The sequence below is a fragment of the Scyliorhinus torazame genome, chromosome 1 (genome assembly GCF_047496885.1).
Source record: "Scyliorhinus torazame isolate Kashiwa2021f chromosome 1, sScyTor2.1, whole genome shotgun sequence".
Classification (NCBI taxonomy): domain Eukaryota; kingdom Metazoa; phylum Chordata; class Chondrichthyes; order Carcharhiniformes; family Scyliorhinidae; genus Scyliorhinus; species Scyliorhinus torazame.
In genome coordinates this window covers 335,390,701-335,415,570 of record NC_092707.1, presented here as the reverse complement: position 1 = coordinate 335,415,570, position 24,870 = coordinate 335,390,701, and the positions used below count along the sequence as shown (strand labels likewise).

At 45.5% G+C, this 24,870-nt stretch overlaps 1 protein-coding gene across 1 annotated transcript in view; it reads left to right on the top strand.

The window, feature by feature from the left end:
* Positions 1 to 24,870, top strand: part of ush2a (Usher syndrome 2A (autosomal recessive, mild)) — a 1,730,413-nt gene that overhangs the window by 1,301,753 nt on the left and 403,790 nt on the right. The window contains exons 46-47 of the mRNA XM_072506478.1: positions 5,430 to 5,632; positions 15,620 to 15,732. Of these exons, the coding sequence (XP_072362579.1) occupies positions 5,430 to 5,632; positions 15,620 to 15,732 (316 nt within the window). The remainder of the gene's footprint in view (positions 1 to 5,429; positions 5,633 to 15,619; positions 15,733 to 24,870) is intronic.

Below are 24,870 nucleotides of genomic sequence, written 5' to 3'. Positions count from 1 at the left end.
TTGATTCTAATGAAGCAATTTTAGATACACATCTGTAAGAAATCTGATAGAAATCTTTGTGTCCTCATTGGCCACAGGTGAGATCCCAGAGGATTGGAGGATAGCCAACGTTGTATCGTTATTTAAGAAGGGTTGCAAGGGTCCGAGTAATTATAGGCCAGTGAGCTTGACATCAGTGATAGTGAAATTGTTGGAAAAGATTCTCCGAGATAGGATCTATGCACATTTGGAAGTGAATGGTCTTATTAGCGAAAGACAGCATGGTTTTGTACGAGGGATGTCATGTCTCACTAATTTGATTGAATCTTTTAAGGAGGTGACAAAAATGATTGACGAGGGAAAGGCTGTGGATGTTGTCTACATGGACTTTAGTAAAGCATTTGATAATGTCGCTCATGGCAGGCTGGTACAAAAGATTAGATCACGTGGGGTCAGGGGTGAACTAGCTGGATGGATCCAGAACTGGCTTGGCCATAGAAGACAGAGGGTAGCAGTGGAAGGGTGTTTTTCCGAATGGAGGTCTGTAACTAGTGGTGTTCTGCAGGGATCAGTTCTGGAACTTGCAAGAAAACGTAGTGGGTCTGATTAGCAAGTTTGCGAATGATACTAAGATTGCAGGAGTTGAGTATAGTGACGAAGATTGTCAGAGAATACAACAGGATATAGATAGGCTGCAAAATTGGGCAGTGAAATGGCAGATGGAATTTAACCCGGACAAATGCGAGGTGATGCACTTTGGTTGATCCAATTCAGGTGGGAGCTGTAAAATCAATGGCAGAACCATCAGGAGCATAGAGACACAGAGAGATTTGGGCGTGCAGGTCCACAGATCCTTAAAAGTGGCAGCACAGGTGGAAATGGTGGTAAAGAAAGCATATGGCATGCTTGCCTTCATAGGATGAGGTATTGAGTATAAAAGCTCAAAAATTATGTTACAATTATATAGAACGTTGGTTAGGCCATATTGGAATACTGTGTACAATTCTGGTCACCGCACTGCCAGAAGGATGTGGAGGCTTTGGAGAGAGTACAGAAAAGGTTTATCTACCAAGATGTTGCCTGGTATGGAGGGTATTAGCTATGAGGAGATATTGAATAAACTGGGATTGTTCTCTCTAGAGATACGGAGGCTGAGGGGTGACCTGATAGAAGTTTATAAAATTATTAGGGGTATAGATAGGGTGAACAGTTGGACGCTTATTTCCAGGGCGGAAATGACAATTACAAGGGGGCACAAATTCAAGGTGAGAGGGGAAATGTTCAGTGGATATGTGCGGGGGAAGGTTTTTACACAGAGGGTGGTGGTAGTCTGGAATGCACTGCCAAGTGAGGTGGCTGAGGCAGATACATTAACGACCTTTAAGACTTATCTGGATAGGCACATGAACAGACAGGGTATGAAAGGAGACAGGCGATTGGTCTAAATAGGACACATGATCGGCGCAGGCTTGGAGGGCCGAAGGGCCTGTTCCTGTGCTGTATTGTTCTTTGTTCTTTGTTGATACTGGGACTGTATTATTTTCAGAAGAACGACAAACTGATGCAAAATATTTAGCCTCAGTATATTTTCACCTTCACACACAATTTACCCTCACAATAGACTCTTGATTGTTCTAGAATCTAGCTGAAAAATTAATACTTCCATCATTACTGCAGTTATCCACTCTTCTCTCTTCTAACACTGTTTTAGGTTTATGAAACTGGCTTTAGGTCGCCTAATCGGCATGGACAATTAAACTTTTGTACATTGTAAAAATGCAACTTACTTTATGAACATTAACATTTGACCATTTACACACAATTTAGCACTAATCTCTTTCCCCCGAGGGATGTACAAGACGTCCTTGTTCTTCAATATTCATTTATGAATAACCAATTTTTCTTTTGCATCACAATTATTATTTTGCAATGGCACATCTTAATATACCTCTATCAAAATCCTTCCTGTAAGTGCAAAATGAATCCTCTTGAAATTAAATGTTAACATTGAATTATCATTAATCTTAATCACCTCAGTAACTGAAATTATGATCACTGTTGCTCCACTTGCACAGAGTGCAGATAACGGGCGACATTCTCCGACCCCCCGCCGGGTCGGAGAATCGCTGGGGGCTGGCACGAATCCCGCCCCCGCCGGTTGCCGAAGTCTCCGGCACCGGAGATCCGGCGGGGGCGGGAATCGCGCCGCGCTGGTTGGTGGGCCCCCCGCTCGATTCTCCGGCCCGGATGGGCCGAAGTCCCGCCGATAAATTGCCTGTCCCGCCGGCGTAAATTAAATCACCTACCTTACCGGTGGGACAAGGCAGCGTGGGCGGGCTCCGGGGTCCTGGGGGGGGCGCGGGGCGATCTGGCCCCGGGGGGTGCTCCCACGGTGGCCTGGCCCGCGATCGGGGCCCACCAATCCGCGGGCGGGCCTGTGCCGTTGGGGCACTCTTTCCCTTCCGCCTCCGCCACGGTCTCCACCATGGCGGAGGCAGAAGAGACTCCCTCCACTGCGCATGCGCGGGAAACTGTCAGCGGCCGCTGACTCTCCCGTGCATGCGCCTCCCCGAGATGTCATTTCCGCGCCAGCTGGCGGGGCAACAAAGGCCGTTTCCGCCAGCTGGCGGGGCGGAAATTCCTCCGGCGTCGGCCTAGCCCCTCAATGTTGGGGCTCGGCCCCCAAAGATGCGGAGCATTCCGCACCTTTGGGGCGGCGCGATGCCCGTCTGATTGGCGCCGTTTTGGTCGCCAAGTCGGCGGACATCGCGCCGTTTGGGGAGAATTTCGCTCAACATCTTCAGGTCACTACTAAGTACTGAATCTAATAAATTATTCTCTTTGATACTCTCCCTAATATGTTGAATTGGATTGGATTTGTTTATTGTCACGTGTACCAAGGTACAGTGAAAAGTATTTTTTTGCGAGCAGCTCAACAGATCATTAAGTACATGAAAAGAAAAGGAAATAAAAGAAAATACATAATAGGGCAACACAGGGTACACAATGTAACTAGATAACACCGGCATCGGGTGAAGCATACAGGGGTGTAGTGTTAATGAGGCCAGTCCATAAGAGGATCGTTTAGGAATCTGGTAACAGTGGGGAAGAAGTTGTTTTTGAGTCTGTTCGTGCGTGTTCTCAGATTTTTGTATCTCCTCCTCGATGGAAGAAGTTGGAAGAGTGAGTAAGCCGTGTGGGTGGGGTCCTTGATTATGCTGCCTGCTTTCCCCAGGCAGCGGGAGATGTAGACAGAGTCAATGGATGGAAGGCGGGTCCGTGTGATGGACTGGGCTATGTTCACGACTCTCTGAAGTTTCTTGCGGCCCTGGGCCAAGCAGTTGCCATACCAGGTTGTGATGCAGCCAGAAGGATGCTTTATATGGTACACCTGTAACGGTTGGTAAGGGTTAATATGGACATGCTGAATTTCCTTCGTTTCCTGAGGAAGTAGAGGCGCTGTTGTGCTTTCTTGTGCAATTTAGTTAAATAAGGAAGCAATCATTAACAGCATCTGCAAATAACTTGATTTTACCTGCTTCTGTACAGGAATGTCTTTATTGGACCAATTAATGGAAAGACTATTAAAATCCCTCAAGGTAACAATGTTGCACTGTTCTATTATTTGAAACCCTGAACTACCTGTCGAGTCTATAATACATGCCAAAGATCAAGATTTGAGCAACTCCATGCTCTCGTTGTGCTCAAAATATTTCAACAAATAAAGAAACATTTTAGGAATTGGGACATGGGCTCCTATGTACCGCAAGAACCTCCCTCCACCCCATGTGCCTGCTCAATTTCCACATTCTTTTCCACCAATGATCGATCTAATTTATTCTTAAATGATGACACGGAGCAGGATTCAGTCAGGCTGATGGAGTCTTAGAGAACCCATGGGGAATCCCCCATCACTGCTGTGGAGCAAACCCAACTGAATCAATTGGTTTCCAGCAGCAGAAGGCCTGCCCACTAAGAGCTGCCAGCCAATCACAGACTGGCAGCTCCATCTGTCACCAGCGCAAGTGGGAGTGGTGGCAACTGGCAGCAATGCAGCCACCAGTGACCCAGGATCATTGTGGGTTTCCAGATAAAAGGTGAGTGAAGGCGGGATGGGGATTATATGGTGGGGATCACATGAGGGGGAGGATTGGAAACAACGGCAATGGCATGGCTTTTAGTCCCTCCCCCCTCACTTTCTGGATCCATTCATCGAGCGCTAAGTGGCCTTCGCAACACCTTCGTATCTGATCCTCAACTGTCACCTGTTTTACGGGGGTCAGTGGACAATTAATGGCCAGTTATGTGCCTCATCCTGCTCTTGCCACTAATTTACCTGTAGCGTGGAGGCCCACACCAAGTGGGTAACCCAACACCTTTTACCCTGGGAGCTGATGTCGGGCAAAAATGGAGGGGGAGGGCTTTTGGGAGTCCCCTGTGCCCATTGGAGTCAATCTCCTGGATCCACTCCTTTAACCCTGTCCCAACCTCTCAAACCCAGACCCCCAATCCACCCACTCCTTTACTTAGGGCCTGCTATCGAGGCTGCACCAATTCCCCAGATATACCTTTAGTTTGGCCTCAGCTCCTCGTCTTTGAGGACTGAATGTAAAACAGCTGCAGGGCAGTGAGCCTTTTTAGTCCAGACAGGGGATGGGTAACACAACAGCCCGTAAAACCCAGCCCACTATTACATATTTAGGATCAGATATATCTCCGCCAAGCAGCAACGTTTAGAGCGTTAGGCTGGCGCAATGTAAGGTTTGTTGATAGGTTAATTTTTGTTCATTTTCCACAACTGTTTCCTTTTGTTCTTTGTTAGTATGTTTACCCCATTCAGAGGTCTCTTTAAAAACAGACTGAAGTGTGATGACTCTCTCTGATACTCCACCTTTGGGGTGGTTGGCAGTGGGCTGGTGGTGAAGCGCACTGAAAAAATATTTATATGTGCATCAGGAAATTCACAATATTAAGCTTTGCTGCTCGATTGAGTTTGGCTTTGATAAAGTGGTTATAGATCAACCGTTACTGAAAGAAACCTGCCATTAGCAGGGCACATGTTTTCTTTAAAATAAATAATGCCTACCCTATACACTGATGCCTGATCCACCATGACAGCAAAAATATATAGTTTCAATGAAAAATGAATCCGATTGAAGGATTTCAAAATAAAACCACTAAGAGCTGTTAGAAATTCAATATCTAACAGACACAAAATTTATCTGATTTAGTTGATAAATATATCCCTCAGAGTAATTTTGCCTTATTGAGATTGACGTCATTAATTTAGGTTACTGGTGTGCCGTCTCTTGCTGGTTTTGTATATATTTCAGTAAAATAACCAGATTTGCATTGAACCATTTTTAAGTTTAAATGCTCATGCATGTTTCATTGATCAACTGGTTTCGGTGACAGCTGGAATTTAGACTGTTTTTCCTCTCCATTTATAGAGCCTGAAGGCATGCTACCTCCAGAGGTCAATGTGATCAATAGTACAGCTGTTCGTGTCATCTGGACATCACCATCAAAACCAAATGGTCTTGTCACCGAATATTCTCTATATGTGAATAAAAAGCAACGTAATACTGGCATGAATTTACCCGGGTCTTTTGTAATGGGAGACCTCCTTCCATTTTCTGTATATGAGGTACAGGTGAGGAAAGAATTGTTTATTTTATTTTAAATAGTTATCAGGTAATTCGGCATTTTCCAGCTATTTCCTGTGTACAATCCTTTTATTTTGGTACATGATACCCAGTTAAACCGTGCATTTTGCTTTGACATAAAGCACTTTTAAGTTTGGGTCAGTTTTCACTACACAGTGTAACTCGAATGTAAAGGGATCAGTATCGAATTTGGACAGGCAAAGTTAGACTACCACCACGTAGGAATCCTGGTTTGACGCTGTATCAGATACAATATATGCATGTGAACTGATGTGAAGCAATGACTGGAATTTTCTGGCCATTCCCGCCAGTGGAATCTTCCGGTGCTGCCAGCGGCAGGGATGCAAACAATGGCAAACCCCATCGACAACAACGGGACTATAAGATCCTGTTGCCGGCCAAGAGCAGACTACCTCCACCGCCGTGAAACATGTCATGGGGGGATGGGAGGGTAGGGGGGGTGGAGGGGTTGTGGAAAATCCCACCCCATGGTTTCATAAAAGTGGCCCAATAGTTTACCTGGAAATATTTAAAACTTCGAGGCGTTTGCCAGAAGGTCAATGGTCATTAACATGTGCACAATTTCATTTTCCTTGAATGGAAAGCAAAGAGGAGCTATGAGGGTAAGCAGCACATTCCCCTCTAGCCAACTACATAATTATAAGCATCAAAGTATCAGTCCTCTGAGTAGTATAACCAGATTTTCATTTCTCAGTATGAATTTTAACCATATTTTTTGTTATATTACTTTTGGAGTCTTGCATATTTCCTTACAGAAGTGTGACATATTAAGTAAATAGTTCAACTTTTCTCACTTGAGTGAACTCGCTGTGTTCAGTCCAAATACATGGGGCACGATTCAACGGAAAAATATCGAGGTGTCATTTTGGGTGCGTTTGCCGGGTGTTTCTCAATGGCCGGGTTGGCATGATCGAGGCCCGTATTAACGGCACTTCGTGCCATATATGAGACTCCACGAGATTCTCGGCATTGCTGGCTGTCTCGCTGTCCCATTTTCCAGACTCACGCCTCAGATTCTCACCACTAACAGTTGGAGCTGCTTTTAAACGCTCCCTCATCGCTCAATCCAGTCAACACACAAGTATGGCAGCATGCTATAGGGATGCCGAACTCACAAGGCTTCTCAACGCTGTGAATGAGAGGCAGGGTACCCTGTTCCCCTCAGGGGGTCGGAGGACCAGCATCAGTGTCAGCAATGCCAGCTGGGAGGCAATGGTTGTGGTTGTCCGTGCGGGCAGCATGACCAAGAGGACCGCCGTCCATTGTTGGAAGAAGATCAAGGATCTCCACCGAGCTGCAAGGGTAAGTTACCACCTCTCTCCTGGCATCAATTCTGCCTGCAAATTCCCAATCCCACCCTTAATAAATCACTGGCTGACAGCTCGCACCCTCGCGTCATCTGATCTTCATTCTTATTCTACAGCACTCCTTGGCACCCACCAGTATAATCCTTTCATGTCCAGGTGCAGTGCCCAGCTGCCACCTGCTATAGACCCCTCTGACTCATCATGCGTGTGGATCACAATGCCTTCTCTTTAGACCATAAGACATAGGAGCGGAAGTAAGGCCATTCGGCCCATCGAGTCCACTCCAACATTCAATCATGGCTGATTTCAACTCCATTTACCCGCTCTCTCTCCATAGCTCTTAATTCCTCGAGAAATCAAGAATTTATCAACTTCTGTCTTAAAGACACTCAACGTCCCGGCCTCCACCGCCCTCTGTGGCAATGAATTCCACAGACCCACCACTCTCTGGCTGAAGAAATTTCTCCTCATCTCTGTTCTAAAGTGATTCCCTTTTATTCTAAGGCTGTGCCCCCGGGTCCTAGTCTCCCCTGCTAATGGAAACAACTTCCCTACATCCACCCTATCTAAGCCATTCATTATCTTGTAAGTTTCTATTCGATCTCCCCTCAACCTCCTAAACTCCAATGAATATAATCCCAGGATCCTCAGACATTCATCATATGTTAGGCCTACCATTCCTGGGATCATCCGTGTGAAACTCCGCTGGACCTGCTCCAGTGCCAGTATGTCCTTCCTGAGGTGTGGGGCCCAAAATTGCTCACAGTATTCTAAATGGGGCCTAACTAAGGCTTTATAAAGCTTCAGAAGTACATCCCTGCTTTTATATTCCAAGCCTCTTGAGATGAATGACAACATTGCATTTGCTTTCTTAATTACGGACTCAACCTGCAAGTTTACCTTTAGAGAATCCTGGACTAGGACTCCCAAGTCCCTTTGCACTTCAGCATTATGAATTTTGTCACCGTTTAGAAAATAGTCCATGCTTCTATTCTTTTTTCTAAAGTGCAAGACCTCGCACTTGCCCACGTTGAATTTCATCAGCCATTTCTTGGACCACTCTCCTAAACTGTCTAAATCTTTCTGCAGCCTCCCCACCTCCTCCATACTACCTGCCCCTCCACCTATCTTTGTATCATCGGCAAACTTAGCCAGAATGCCCCCAGTCCCGTCATCTAGATCGTTAATATATAAAGAGAACAACTGTGGCCCCAACACTGAACCCTGCGGGACACCACTCGTCACCGGTTGCCATTCCGAAAAAGAACCTTTTATCCCAACTCTCTGCCTTCTGCCTGACAGCCAATCGTCAATCCATGTTAGTACCTTGCCTCGAATACCATGGGCCCTTATTTTACTCAGCAGTCTCCCGTGAGGCACCTTATCAAAGGCCTTTTGGAAGTCAAGATAGATAACATCCATTGGCTCTCCTTGGTCTAACCTATTTGTTATCTCTTCAAAGAACTCTAACAGGTTTGTCAGGCACGACCTCCCCTTACTAAATCCATGCTGACTTGTCCTAATCCGACCCTGCACTTCCAAGAATTTAGAAATCTCATCCTTAACAATGGATTCTAGAATCTTGCCAACAACTGAGGTTAGGCAAATTGGCCTATAATTTTCCATCTTTTTCCTTGTTCCCTTCTTGATCAGGGGGTTTACAACAGCGATTTTCCAATCCTCTGGGACTTTCCCTGACTCCAGTGACTTTTGAAAGATCATAACTAACGCCTCCACTATTTCTTCAGCTATCTCCTTTAGAACTCTAGGATGTAGCCCATCTGGGCCCAGAGATTTATCAATTTTTAGACCTCTTAGTTTCTCTAGCACTTTCTCCTTTGTAATGGCTACCATATTCAACTCTGCCCCCTGACTCTCCGGAATTGTTGGGATATTACTCATGTCTTCTACTGTGAAGACTGACGCAAAGTACTTATTCACTTCCTCAGCTATTTCCTTGTCTCCCATCACAAAATTACCAACGTCATTTTGGAGCGGCCCAATGTCAACTTTTGTTTCCCGTTTGTTTTTAATGTATTTAAAGAAACTTTTACTATCATTCCTAATGTAACTGGCTAGCCTACCTTCAAATTTGATCCTCTCTTTCCTTATTTCTCTCTTTGTTATCCTCTGTTTGTTTTTGTAGTCTTCCCAATCTTCTGACTTCCCACTACTCTTTGCCATATTATAGGCTTTCTCTTTTGCTTTGATGCATTCCCTAACTTCCTTTGTCAGCCATGGCTGCCTAATAACCTTTCTTTTCTTTGTGATGAACCTCTGTACTGTGTCCTCAATTACTCCCAGAAACTCCTGCCATTGCTGTTCTACTGTCTTTCCCACTCGGCTCTGCTCCCAGTCGATTTTCGTCAGTTCCTCCCTCATGCCCCTGTAGTTACCTTTATTTAACTGTAACACCTTTACATCTGATTCTACCTTCTTTCTTTCAAATTGGAGATTGAATTCGACCATATTATGATCACTGCCTCCTAAGTGCTCCCTTACTTTAAGATCTTTAATCAAGTCTGGCTCATTACATAACACTAAGTCCAGAATGGCCTGTTCCCTCGTGGGCTCCATCACAAGCTGTTCCAAAAAGCCCTCCTGTAAACATTCAATGAATTCCCTTTCCTTGGGTCCACTGGCAGCATTATTTACCCAGTCCACCTGCATATTGAAGTCCCCCATGATCACTGTGACCTTGCCTTTCTGACATGCACTTTCTATTTCGTGGTGCATTTTGTGCCCCCGGTCCTGACCACTGTTAGGAGGCCTGTACACAACTCCCATTATGGTTTTTTTGCCTTTGTGGTTTCCTCAACTCTACCCACACAGACTCCACATCATCTGACCCTATGTCGTTTAGTGCTATTGATTTAATTTCATTCCTAATTAACAAGGCAACCCCGCCCCCTCTGCCCACCTCTCTTGTCTTTTCGATAGGTTGTGAATCCCTGGATGTTTAAATGCCAGTCCTGAACCCCCTGCAACCATGTCTCTGTGATGCCTACCACATCATACCTGCCAGTCATAATCTGGGCCACAAGCTCATCTACCTTGTTCCGTACACTGCGCGCATTTAAATATAGCACCTTTAATTCTCTATTGACCGTCCTTTTTGTTTTCTTAGTGTGGTGGACCTTGGTTTACTGAGCCTTTCCATACACTGTGTCATATTTTGTGGGATGGGGACAATCGTAACCACTCTTGAGTTTTGTCTGTTCGTGTTTTTTTGTATTCCTAAGCAGCTATGCTCCCCGCTGATTACTTCACCTCTTGGTTCCCTGACTTTCCCTTCCCCCTCCAATCTTTAGTTTAAAGTCCTATTGACCACCCTATTTACTCTTTTCGCCAGAACACTTCTCTTTGTCCCACAGGAGAAGATAGCCCATAATAAGAGGGAAAGGGCCAAGGTGGGAGGAATGCCAGAGAACAGAGTCCTCACCCCCTATGAGGAACAGGCCCTGGAGATCGCAGGGTTGACCAAGGAGAGAACAGTCACTGAGAGTGACGTTGGCCTATGCCACAGAGGTGAGGATCCAGTGCCCATTCATCCAGATGACCTGTCTGAAGTGAGTAGTTCATACCAGACAAAATGACCCTTCTCTCTCACTGACCACATGTCCTTTGCATCGCAGGGTCTCCATTTGATGAGGCTTGGCCATCCGGAGTCGATTTCCTCCACTGCCCCCCCACCCACCTTGGAGGAAAGCTCCGAGGATGTGACCATCGAGGTGTCACAGCTATCACCCCAGCTCAGAGAGCACACCTTGATGGGCAACATTAGCGGACAGTCTTCTGGGGCCCAATCTGGTGAGCACCATACAACTGCTGATGCACATCAGGTGGAGGCAGGAACATCCAAGGAAGTCAGCAGTCAGAGGTGTACTGGATCCTAGGACTCAACTGGCTCCCAATCAGATGCTGAGCCTCTGGAGAAGGTTCTCCCACAGCTGATGCAGATGATTGGACACAGCCATGACATTTAGGAGAGGATGTCAGCGACATTCCAGCTATTGCATAGCCGATTAGAAGAGTCCCAAAGGCTTTGGGCGCAGGAGATGGTTCCGACAATGCATGGCACTGAGGCCAACACTGCTATGGTCCACGGCCATGGTGGAAAACCTGGAGCATAACGTCTGCATCTTCAGTGGTTGTGCCCATGGCATGACTCAGTCTGTGACGACCATAGTTCAGGAGCTCGACATATTGTCCAAGTCGCTGAGGCACACGTTCGAGGCGCACACAGACTTTGCCGAGGCATTCCAGAGCATAGCACAATCACTGAGGACCATCACTGAGGGCATTAACAACATGGTGCAGATAATGGGGAGCTACCAAGACTGTCGGAGCCAGATGACTCAGAGGCCTCTGGAGCTCACTCCAGCTGCCACTCCATCCCATGGAGTCCCCAGGACCCTACAGGCACCGTCAGGAAAGAGGAAGCACTTGAAGCCAACCTGGGGCCTGTCACCAAGGAGACAACAGCGGTCTCCAGTCTTCCGAATTCCCCCCCTTCTGGCACCAATGCATCCCAAGGGCAGTGGGCAGAACAGGGTGGCACGGTGACACCTGTGGCACTGGTACGTCGGCTGGGGCCTTCCGGTTCCAGGTCCTCCAGAGGACGTCCACCAAGGGTTTCAAAGGCCACAGGGTGCGGAAAGTTCCAGATCACACGCCCAAAATGGCGAGCATACCCTGGAGTGATGTCACACAAACCTTTGGAGGGTGGAACAGGGTGCTTGGGGAGAGGTTGGTGTGATGGGTAGGGGAAGCAAGTAGTGAGGTGAAGGAGGGAAATGCGGGGGAAGGAGGGAAATGGTGGGAGGGTGAAGGGGAGGATGGGAGAAGGGAAAGGATGTAATAGTGGGGAAGGAGGAAAATGGGGGAGGTGCCGGGCGTAGGAGGAATTGAGGGGGGGGGGGAGAGAAATGGGTGGTGGGGTTGAGCTGACTGACACCGTCCTATGAGAATATGGAGACAATGAAGGTGTCCCTGGTGCTGTGGGCGTGTCGGACTCTTTCCGCTGCCTGTCCTCCACCCTCCGGTTCTCGTCCTCAAGCCCCCTCTAGTCCGCCGCCTCCTCCTCCTCCTCAGCCAAGGCCACATGTCTCTCATCCCCCTCCTCCTCCTCCAGCATGTTGCCCCACTGCTGTGCCAAGTTGTGGAGTACACAGCAGACCACCCAAAGTGGGAGACTCTGGGGAGTGTACTGCAGGGGACCAAGAGAGCGGTCAATGCATCAGAACCGCATTTTCAGATGTCCGTGCACCGTTCAATGACAGCATGGGTGGCAACTTGGGCCTCATGATAACAGGTCTCAGGCCTCTGTTCCGGCGCTATCAGCCATGACCTGAGCAGATATCCCTTGTCTGCCAAGAGCCACCCCGTCATCCTGGGATAGTCCTCGAAAACACCGGGGATCTCTGAGTGCCCCAGGATGTGGCAATCATGTACGCTCCCTGGGTATCCAGAAGTAGTGGTCGCACACAATCTGAAAATCCTGAGAGTGGAACCTCTCCCTGTTAATAAAGGGAGCCTCGGTGCGTGCAGGGCAACATTAGTACAATTAATTTTCCCCTGGACCTGGGGTATCCTGGCGATGGCAGCAAATCATGCAGCCTGGGTATCTTGGTGGGCCCGGTCCAGCTCAAAGATGATAAAGTCGGATGTCTGGCCATACAGGGCACCCGTCACCTCCCGGGTGCACCTGTAGGCTGTAGATTGTGAAATGCTGCACAGGTACCAGCTTGAGCCTTGGAATGAACCAGTGGCATAAATGTTGATGGCAGCGATGACCTTCATGGCCCTGACAGGTGTGGGTGTCCTCCTCCTCCTCCCTGAGGTACTAAGTCCGCAAGGCCTTCATCTCATTGAATGACCAACGACACCTGTACACCTTGGGCCATCGCTGGCCTTCCCTTTTGGGTCTCCCCTCAGCCTGATGGGTGGCCGGTCTTCAGGGGAAATGATGGCCACCTGCACGTGGGGAAGCTGCTGCCTTCTCCAGTGTCTGGTCACTTCGGCTGCCACCAACAATACAAGGGCAGTCTCTGCGGGTTCGACACCAACTATTTGGTTATCTGTAAGGAATTGGAGAAGGAGATAGACTGGCAATCAGTTCGGGCTTCCATTCCATGACCCTCAAATCCCCCAAGCCTCCCACCCTGACATGTCCCGCTTTTTCTCAGTGTGCCATCCATTGTACCAGTTGTGCTGGCAAACCTTGCTCTGCACAATCACCCCCCGCCACATCAGGAACCCCTAGACCTCTACCGGGAACATTTGGGAGAACATGCTCAGGTGCCCTCCACTAATTCATACAGTTACCCTTTGGTCGCTAGAGGATCCCCAGTGACGAAGGCCTGCTCTATAGTGTTTGATTGTTGGCAGTTACCTCGATGGTGCTGACACTCCAAGAGTTCAGGCACACTATTCAGGCATCAAAGTCTGCTTGACATGCAGTGCACTAATCATCCTCTGAGACATGGCATGTGTGTCCTCAAGGAGACACACGGAGAGTTGAGGAGCATGAAGTGCTATCACAACTAACAAGGCTAATTCCTCAGTTGAAATAGCATTCAGATATGAAGCTAGAGGCTGCTCACAATCAAAGGGAGTGAAATTGACTTTTATGAGATAAGCCACAGCAGGGCTCTGTCGTAGAAGTAGGGCACACAGACTACAGCTGTGGTTGCCCCTGTTATGGCTCTTGTTACAACACCCTGGGGTAGGGCGTGGTCAAATCCAGCCCCCCTTGACCAGGAGTCACAACACAATTGAATTAACCAATAATTCTTGGAAAAATACCCAAAGTATTTGGCCCTTGGCTGCCCAATAATTCCAGTCACCATGTTTGTAAATTTAAAAACAATAACTTTATTTATTACAAGTACTATAATGAAATATGCAGCAAATACAACTGGTTAACTATCATCTAATTCCTAAACCCCACTTTAAATTTACCACCATCCTCTATACGTATATATATACACACGACAAAACAAATACAGACATGCACACACACATACATACACACGACAAACAAACACAGAAGAAAGGGTTGAAGAAAATAAGTAAAAGTAAAATGTGTCTTTAAGCACACCTTCCTTCAAAGTAAGTTTTCAGGTCAAGTTCTCTGTTTGCAGCGTGAAATGGTTTCACTGTCGATTCATTCATCCAGATTCTCTGTAGGTTCAGAAGTATATTATCTCAGCCTTTCTGGAGAGAGAGAGAAGAGAGGGAGCAGGTTCTCGTACCTGTGTGTCCAAGCCTCAAATCTGCTTTCCTTGGGTCTCTGAAAATCATTTCACTCGAGCAGGACCCTATCACCACCTGTTACTCGGCAGAATACAGCCTTTTGGCCAATCCATTGGCCAGCAGCCACCCAATTGAACTGAATCCCACTCCATCTCTCGGGTGCCACAACGTTTGGGTCTGCTGTCCAAACCTAGCAGAGTGCACTATTTTACAATTTCTTGAATTCCTCATTCTCCCTGCTGCTTGACATGTCCATTAAGCATTCATGGATCAAAAACGATAACGGCAAAAATAAAGAAAGGAAAAGTAAGGGAATCAACAGGAAGGCAGCTGACAGTCCCCACAATATTTAAAGATGGCTTGAAGGCCTCAAAAACGCATATTCTCTCGCCACCCCCACCCTCCTCGGCCCAGAGGTAACGCCTGACCTAGAATGCTTCAGCCCCCTGACCAAGCCCAACCTCTCTGAGGGCACACCTCCCAACCACCAGCCCCCCCCCCCCAACCCGCTCACTGGGGCAGCAGCTCTGATGCCCTTGAGATGCATTCCAGAAAATGGAAATGGCTACTCACCTCCTCACTTCCCCCCCCCCCCCCCACCCCCAGCAGCCATTGCGCCAGCTTCACGTTTTTAAAAAGGAATACCAAACGACACCACCGCGATTTCTCGCTGCGGAGGTGGGTAATTCTGGGAGGCTGCTAATGAGTTTAAAATGAATGCAAATGAGGTTTAATGATATGCTCGCCATTTTGGGGCGTGATCTTAAACTTGCTGTCGGGTGCAGGCTGGGTTTGTGCCTGGCGCAAATCTCGATTTTGTCCTTTCCCGCTAATAATCCCAAGACGCCAGATCCACCCTGGGCACAATGTGGTGGTTTAATCATGCCCTGAATCTATCCTGCTGTGCAAAATTCCACTTCTCGTCAGCCAATCATGCGGCATCAACAGAGCAGTCTGCAACCAGCAGCAAGTGGTCCCAGCATTCTGGTTGAAGTTGAACTAGGCAGCAGTGAGAAATCCCAAATGAGTAATAGCAGAGGAAACCTACAAATCATCAACGGATATAAAACTGCGGTGATTATTATGAATGACTGCTATCTGTTACGTACTATTTTATATTTTCCAGTCATTTTTTTTTCTTGAAAAGGCAGTTTTTCATGTTTAATCATGAATCATCCATGACTCAAAGAAAGTAGAAAGAATAAGACATATATGAATTTCCTCAGTTATATATCGACTACAGGAATGCATAATTTGCACATTTTCCACTTGCATCTGAATGTGAGAATAAGATGCATGCCTGTTTAGTTTGATTTAATGCAAAAAGCATTTAAATTTTATTCTGGAACTTTTGAAAAGGTAATGTATTTTTGTGATCTTTTATACAAGGTTGAGGTCTGCACAGTGTATGTCTGCACTAAAAGCAACAGTACCCAAGTTACCACTCCAGGGGATAAACCAGATGATATAGCTGCACCACATATACATGTTATCAACTCAAGGTAAGTAACATCTTTTATAATCTAAAAAGAATTGACTTAGCAATAACTTGGATTTTAATTGCAGACTTTTCTTTACAGTAAAGTGCTGGGTCCTCAGCATTACTTACTGCTGTTAACAGATTTAGGGGCACGGCGTCTCAAATGACAGATTGTGCAAAAATAGAAAGGGACGAACAAACTAATGCGTGTTTCTAAACTCAGAAGTTGCAAAGTTTTGAGAAAACCCTTCGGACGTGTTTTGTCACAATAAGCAAATAAGCACACCAGATTCAAATAGAGATCTTCATAAAAAGTAAAGAGCCCAGCAGTATTTACCAGTCCTGATCTGACATTCTCTTTCTATCTACTTTAGATGTAGCTTATTCGTTCCTGCCAGTGCCTTAGCACTTATTTTTATTGAGCGAATGTAAAGTCCCCAAGCCAAGCAGTTTCTTCCGGTCCTGCTGTGTTGAGTGCCGAAAGACCTCCACTGAGGCTGGGGATTGGATATTCTTCTATGATACGATGCAGTTTGCTCTCTCTCACAGGCACATAGGGGGCTGGTACTACTGCACCATCTGTGGAGGTTAGCCAAGCAAGGTCCATGACCAGTCCTCAACCTGTTGAAGGTGGACCACTCTTTCCTTGGCAGCTAGACATCTTATACGTTACAGGGCAGCACGGTAGCACAGTGGTCGGCACAGTTGCTTCACAGCTCCAGGGTCCCAGGTTTGATTCTCGGCTTGGGTCACTGTCTGTGCGGAGTCTGCACGTTCTCCCTGTGCCTGCGTGGGATTCCTCCGGGTGCTCAGGTTTCCTCCCACAGTCCAAAGATGTGCAGGTTAGGTGAATTGGCCATGCTAAATTGTCCTTAGTGTCCAAAAGGGTTAGGTAGGATTACTGGGTTACAGGGATAGGGTGGAGGTGTGGGCTTGGGTGGGGTGCTCTTTCCAAGGGCCGGTGCAGACTTGATGGACTGAATGGCCTCCTTCTGCACTGTAAATTCCATGATTCTATGATTCTATGATAAAGATACTGTATAAATGCAAGTTGTTGTTGTAGATACTCATGTTATATCAGATGCACTGCAGTAATTCAAAACTTCTAATGGAGAGTTAGGGAAGGGTAATAAATGTTGTCCTTTTCCAGCAACACTCAAATTCCCTGAAAACATTTGAAAAACCTCCTGCATAGGTAGCCATTATAACTTGCGGGCCATGGAGGTGATGTCCGAGGTCCAGTCCATTTTAATGGCTGGGCACAATAATATAGGATTGTCAAGTTGTCCTCCGAAGGCAGACACAGGTGGCAATCTGTGTCGGTCTGTGCATCTTAGATGGCCCAGAGGCTTTTTTTGTGGGGGGGGAGAGAGAAGGGGGAGTGGGGATGATAGGAGAGCGGGTGCGAGGGGGAGAGGGGAACAGGGAGTTGGAGGGTGGTCACCAACATTTTCCGACAACTGTTTCCCCTGGCCCCACAAAAATAAATTTCCTTATTGCCCACCACATTTAACTAATCAGAGCAACCATAGCACGCCAACTGTAAGCTATTAAACTAGCTTATGTGTTCCACGGCACATCATTAGTGATGTGTTGGGTGCTCTGGATCCGTGGAACACATACAGGCCACCAACACTTAAAATAGTGCAATACTATTTTATTAAGTTAGAAACTGTTGAACATACTTTCACTGTGGGTTAACACGATGTTAGATTAAACTAAGACCTATGCCTGTCCTAACCAGTCTATGCACTCAGCACATGGTGACGATCTGTGCTGTAAGCTGTAAGCTCTGTCCTTCTGAGAGGCTGCATCCCGAATGAACGGGAACTCTGATGTCCTCAGTCTATATAGTGAGTGTGCTCTAACTGGTGATTGGCTGCGGTGCTGTGTGTGTTGATTGGTCTTGCTGTGTGTCCATCAGTGTGTGTGTCTGCACCATGATATACTGGTGTATATAATGACAATTAGACTGAGTTCATTATGCTTGAGTGGGTACCTCTATTGGGCAAAAAAATGGCAGCACTAATGTGTTTTTTGGTGGTATAAATTATCATTTTAACTTCTATTTAGTTAAAATTCACACTTAGGATGCTGAATTAGAACTGTCACTGCCGGGTTTAAGGATATAATTATCACAAATAGCACTGTTATTTTTGTTCAATTTATCCTTCGTCCATTTTGTTAACTGTGCAGAATATCACATTGTAATCTCTGTCTCATTGATGCACTGTGTTATCCAATTAAATTAGCATTAATAAAATGTCACCTTTCACACAAGATGGGAACAATAAAAACTTTTGTTTCAAAACAATTTTGATAAAAATAAATATGAGTGCTTGAAAGAATAATAAATATTGAGTCAGGGTCTGAATGAAATATTGGAAAAGCCTTAAGTTGCATGAACAAATTGTTAGCTTTTTATTGTTTATTTGTCTCCAACTCTGCAGTAATTTATCTTGTTGGGCCTTACAAGCCATGTTGCATTCCCTTCCTTCCAGCCTTCCACCAAAAGTTATTGTCATGCCAGTCACAAGAATGTACACCAGAGTTGCACCAACTTTCACTACCTATTTATTGGGTGCCAACTGACCTCCAAGCTCAGATATGTCTGTTCATTCTCTCCCCATGACAAGACTTTGGCAATTCAATTCAACATGAACCTCTTATCCCATTCTAAAGATAACAAATGACAAAATGCAGATTAAGTTAGGAGGATAGACTTCCATTTATCTCTATGAAACTTTAAATACACTCACTGTCTTTCCATTAAACTATGAGTCTGTTAATTATGGATGTTAATCAATAATTTACAATAAAATACAATTTCATATGTTACCTTTTTCAAATTACACTATATTAAGAGATGTACAGTAGAACATTTTAACTTTGGTAGCAAATGTTTAATATTATATAGAATTTTTGCACAATAAAGACTCGATACTGAGCAAACTTTATTCTTGCCTATAGAACAGATTTACAACAGGCACCATGAACATTAAATACGTTTCTGTTCCTTCAGAATAAAACAACTCCTTTAAAAAGTGTCCATTTTTATCAGCTGACTTCAAATAACCAGCATAATACTGCAATATTTTTTAAAAATAAATTTAGAGTACCCAATTCATTTTTTCCAATTAAGGGGCAATTTTAACGTGGCCAATCCATCTACCCTGCACATCTTTGGGTTGTGGGGGTGAAACTCACGCAAACCCGCGGAGAATGTGCAAATTCCACACGGACAGTAACCCAGGGCCAGGATCAAACCTGGGACCTCGGCGCCATTAGGCAGCAGTGCCAACCACTGCGCCGCCATGCTGCCCAATACTGCAATACTGAACAGATCAAAAATTATATTTTTAAAAACTTAGTTGAATTATTTATGATCTCACGATGCCACGAGAGCCACTGTGATCTTATTCACATTTAAAGGGCTGGAGCTTTGACAATTTTGTTTGAGTCCTGTCAATTTCCCCACAATCAATCGTGCCATTGGGTAGGTGAATTTAAATGTTTACAAAATGTATCTTGGTTTGGCTGGTAAATGGTTGGAAATAGACACACACACACACTGCATTCTTAACTACTTCATTTTCATTTGGCTGCTGATATGGTGACTATTTCCATATCTATTTATCTGACCTTTCTGATCAGAGAAAGGTGCTGTTGATCGCTTTACAAGCATTTATTGTTAAACAGCACAATGGAATGTAAGGTGAAAATGGCTAAGAATTGTTTCCCATGACAAAATGGCATCTAATTTTTGATTCACCCTCTGTCACCAAACTGTACAATTACAACAATTCTCAATTAGTGTCAATTCAAAGTAGGAGAGTGTTCCTAAAATCTTGGGTTTCCACTTGCCCTGAACTTGACTGAATGTTCTTTGTAAGTGAATGGGGTTTTGTTGCCGAGCAAATGGACAGCTGTGGTGGACTAACAAATATGCATAAATGTGCAGTCATGTGGGGAAAGAGCAAGGGAATGAGATGGTGTTTATGACCAAAGAAAATCTATATATGTTTAAAACAGCCACAGCTAGCTGGCATTGAATGTGAGTTCTAAAGCTAAAAAGGTCAAATTGTATAATATTGTGACTCACTGGGGGAAATATTCCCTGTCAAGTTTTGAAGCATATTTGTGCACATGCAGGGAGCTAAATGCTTGAAATTAATGTTGAGTCAGGACCCCAACATTATGCCTCCCTCTTTGTGACTTCTGCAGTGCGAGGTTGAGGTGAGTGGGGAAGCTCATTGAATCTGTCAGCTCAGAAGTCAGGTAAGTAACTTATAATGCTAATTAAGGGGCTGGATTCTCCGATTCTGGGGCTATGTCCCCTCGTCGGCATGGGAACGGTAGCGTTTTACGCCAGAAAAAATGACGCAAAACGGCCATCGATTCCCCGTTTTGCTGGGGACTAGCAAGACCACAGCGTAGAGCACCTGGCTCTAGCTGCCAATACGCCCTCGAGAATTGCTGGATTCGTGGTCGCGCATGCGCACGGCTTTGGCCTGCAGCGGCCACGCTGTGCTACATGGCGGTGGCTGCTCGTGGACCCAGCCCGCCAAATAGTCCCCCCATTTGACCGGCTCGCACGCCCCGGACCACCTCCTGACAGTGCCCCCAGCCCTGATTTGTGCCCCCCCCCCCCGCCTGCAGATCGGTCCTCCCCCGACTGTGGTGGTGCTGGTTTGAACCTGCAGCCACCACGCTGAGTTCCCGATGGGTGAGACCACATGTGTCCCACACCGTCGAGAACTCGGCCGGTCAGGGGTGGAGCATTGGTTGTCGGGCCTCAGGCGATGTCCTGAGCCCATCGTTATGTACGCTGCTTTGGAGTATTCTCTGGCTGGTCGCCGAACGTGATTTTGGCGTCGGCGACTGGAGAATCCCGCCCAATAATTTTTAAACCATCAATTCTGGATTTCTCAGCCTGGGCACCTGTTTCTCGTCCCATCAGGAACTCGCCAGGGATACCAAGGCGAGTGCAGAGTGGCAATAACTTGTTCTGTGAAACTGACAGGCTGGGCAGGCTTTGTTCACTGAAAATGAAAGGCTCCAGCCAATGCCATGTGAGAATTACTGTTTCTAGCACTTCTTTGTTGAGGGAGTGCTACCACGAATTGTTAGGTGACTACCGAATTCTTGGATGGTCCTCGCCAAGGCATGGGAGCAGCTACATCTTGAACCTTTAATGGGCAGATGGTTTAGCTACCAAGGTTCAGCTGGAGGGATATGAGAACCCCAATATAGAGTCCATACAGGCTGATCAACTCTCTGACATATTTAAGCATCAGTGCCTCAGCAGGCTCAGACTCTCCTGACAGTTCACTGTTGACACCTGCAGCTTCTTAAAAAAAAAATCTTTATTATTGTCACAAGTAGGCTTACATTAACACTGCAATGAAGTTACTGTGAAAATCCCCTAGTCACCACATTCCAGCGCCTGTTTGGGTACACAGAGGGAAAATATTGAATGTCCAATTCACCTAACATGCACACCTTTCAGGGGCCTGGAATAGGTGGGAATACGCTGCCTGTCACTGCTGGGTCACCGCTCTCTTGGCGTGGTGGGGTTTGTGGGTCTCTGCCTTAAGCCAGGTTGCGTGCTCTCTTCTCCTGCAAGGGAAGAAAGCAGATATGTGGGTGTTCATATGGCATTTGTGGAGAGGTGGGAAGGACACCTTTGTGAAAGGTGACTATGAGGTAAGGGTATGAGAGGGCAATAGGCCGAGGGCATGTTGTTCAGTTGGAAATGTGACATGGTGGAGAGAGAGGAATTAGTGGAGCTTCAAGACGAGTAGATCTGAGAAATGCTGTGCAAGAGAATGCTGTGAAAGCCAGAGTGTGGGGCATGGCACCTGAAAGTGCTATGTGACTTGCCTTTCTCACCCTTCTGATGTCCGATGTCCTAGATCCTCTTGGTTTACTGCCTCCCAGTTGGAGGGACTACATTCTTACTGTTCATTTCCTCAGCAACTTACATCCATATCTGCTTGTTCACAGAAGTTGGCCTCTTCCCCCTGTCCTTGGGTGAGCTAACCTCACTGTAGACCCCCCAGATCCTGCAGCAGGATCTCTTATTAAGTGAGAGCCCCAGGACAGTTCAGGTCTCCTCTCCACCCCTGTGGTTCCTGCCGCCGCTAAAATGCAAATGTTGTTAAACCAGTGCAACCCACGTCAGAGCCACTTTAAATGGAACTGACAAAATGGACCCGCGATCCCACACATCCGCTCTGATTGTTTGTTTGGTAACCCTGAAGTAGGATGATGTTGCTTTGGCTCTGGAAAAGAGCGTCGACAAAGCCTGCTCTTCGCAATTCAGGTTCCCAATCGGCAAATGGCCCTGCCCTTTCAGCAGGGACTAATTGATGCAAATGCAGCCCATTGTCTATTTCAAATCGAAACTGTGACCAGGATCTTACAGGCACCCCACCCACCCCTGCGGCTAGTTTATCAATGGCGGAGATAGCCCACATCGGCCGGCGGTGTGGGGCCTGTGCACCATGGAAAAATCCATTGCCTTTACTGGGATGTCCCTCTTCCCCTGTCCATAACTATTCATTTGTGAGATTAACATGTGATGGTTCCTTTAAACCCAGACCCTCAAAGGACAAAGGAGATAGGTAGCCAGTTTAATCAAAAAGTCTCCCAGTTTCTGAGAACATAGAAAGAGGCAAAAGATCATAGGGAAGGAATACAGCCAGCTAGTCTGTGAAGGAAGCTCGGTCTGGTGAGGAGAAATTTACCTTTTTCGATGCCAGAGTCAGTCAAGATCAGAAAAGCCAGAGCCAGTCAAGATCAGAAAACCTATCAGGTAATTCATGCACAATCATGAATAAAGATGGTGTGGTGCAGTTTGTGTTGTTTTCCTTATTCTACAGATTGAACGTGAATATACAGAGTAATGGATGTAATCAAGTTCCAGCTTAATTAATGCTCAAATGTATTTATACTTTGATTTATTCTCAAAATGAGGTGTAATTTGATTACAACAATATGTACATTCACTAGCTGCCTGTAAAATGAAGCAGGGTAATAATTTGTATTCGGTCTTATTGTACTAAGGTGTTTCTGTCTACCTCCAGTAAGATTGCACTCTTGTAAGTTATATAATTATATGTTGAGAAGTACAAACACTCCTGAACATGAGTTGCCTGCACTACTGATCAGCTGGAACACTGTACTCAGAAGGACATCAAAGCCAGACATGAAGCTTGTAACAAGGTCCTTGAGCAAGTTGTAAGCTTAGAATGGCACTTGATATGGGGAAACCCAAAGAGCACATGACGAGCAAAAAAATGGTAATAAAAGATTGGAAAGGAGATTGGAGAGAAAAAAAAGGGCTTAGATTTTGCCAATAAAGAAAGTGACCTGGATTGCCAACGAAGAAAGTGACCCGGATCTTGCAGTAGTGGTGAAGTTGGAGCACTCGCCGCCAACCTCAAAGAAAGTCTCATTGAGAGATCAGGATCTTTAATTTGCTTGGCAAGCAATTGATAGTAGTTTTCTTTATTCCCATCATAGGAAAGGATTCACACAAAAGCCCACACGTGCAACACCCCCACGCACCCACCCCACACAAAACCAGGAAATAAAGAGCACTAACAATCAAATCACTTTATAAAGTATTTACAGACAGCAAAGTAAACGTATACACGAGGTTAAGGTAGAAGCTAAAATGAACAAACTAAAAAACGTTTTTTGAAAATCTAGTTTAAAATATCTCGTAATTAATCAAATCCAATACATTTAACAACATTCCACAAATATAAAATAGTTTTTTCTTTTTAAATGTTTTTTCTTTCCAATTAAGGGGCAATTTAACGTGGCCAATCCACCTATCTTGCACATCTTTGAGTTGTGGGGGTGAGACCCATCCAGACACTAGGAGAATGTTCAAACTCCACATGGACAGTGACCCGGGGCCGGGATCAAACCTGGGTACTCGGTTCCCTGAGACAGCAGTGCTAAGCACTGTGCCACCCTAAATTGTTTTTTCAGAGTCAGATCATTTTTTTAGCAGTAGCTGTTACACATGATTTCAGTTGCATGGCACTGAACACGGCTTAACTTTCTATAGGGTTTCTATAGGGGCTGGTTTAGCACAGTGGGATAAACAACTGGCTTGTAGTACAGAACAAGGCCAGCAGCGCGGGTTCAATTCTCGTACCGGCTTTCCCGAACAGGCCTACTTGTGAGAATAAGCGATTATTATTATTATTAACAGCATTATTGGAGTGGACAAGGGCAAGTTCTCATGAACTCAGTTGATTTATGTCTGCGTTCCATCTATGGCAATACGGGGATGTCTGTAATTCCAGGATTTCGATGTTAATCAACACTGGGGCTAAATCTTGAAGTTGTGGCCAGACACAGAGGGGTAATGGCAGCAAACATTGAAAGTTCATAATTGAAAACCCCTCAAAATCTGGACCATTATTTTATGTTTGGAACAAATTATTTTCTTTTTTTAGCTTTTCTTAATTGTCATATTATTATCAGTTGCTGAAGTTTCTTAATAGACCATTAAAGATTGATCAATTGCCCTGATATATCTGGCCATGGCCTACATGTGCCCTGAGTAGTTCATTTATTTGCCATGTTAGATTTGCTAGAGTGGAATTTAATCAATAGCTAATTCATTAATTCTGGACATTGGGTACAATAACTGAGTATAAAACTCTTCTCAATGCTACAATTTTGACTGAAATATGCCTTAGCTGGTCAGCTTAGCTAGTCTTGCAGTGAATCTAAAATTATTTAATTTTGATGAATGATTCAGTGGAAAATTGATTCAACATAAAATAATGTAATTAAGCAGTGGTTTGATAGTTGAACTGTTACAGCCAGTGGAAATTGATTCATTAAAAATATCCAAATTAAAAAGGATGAGCTGGATCATCATCGAGTAATCAAAGCAAAATCTGTTTGGTAGAGATTTTGGAGAACAGGGGCTCAATTATTCTAGTTACAGAACAGTGGTACAACAGTAAAATTGTGTTCTGTGTACACATAGACCAGAGTTTCCACCTCCTGCCATAGGTTCTGTGCAAATATTCCCCTTCAAAGAGTGAGGCTGGCCATTACCCACAATTGTGTGCTACCTGCCTAATTAATTACACATGTGCATAATCCACAATGCCTCTCATGTTAGGAA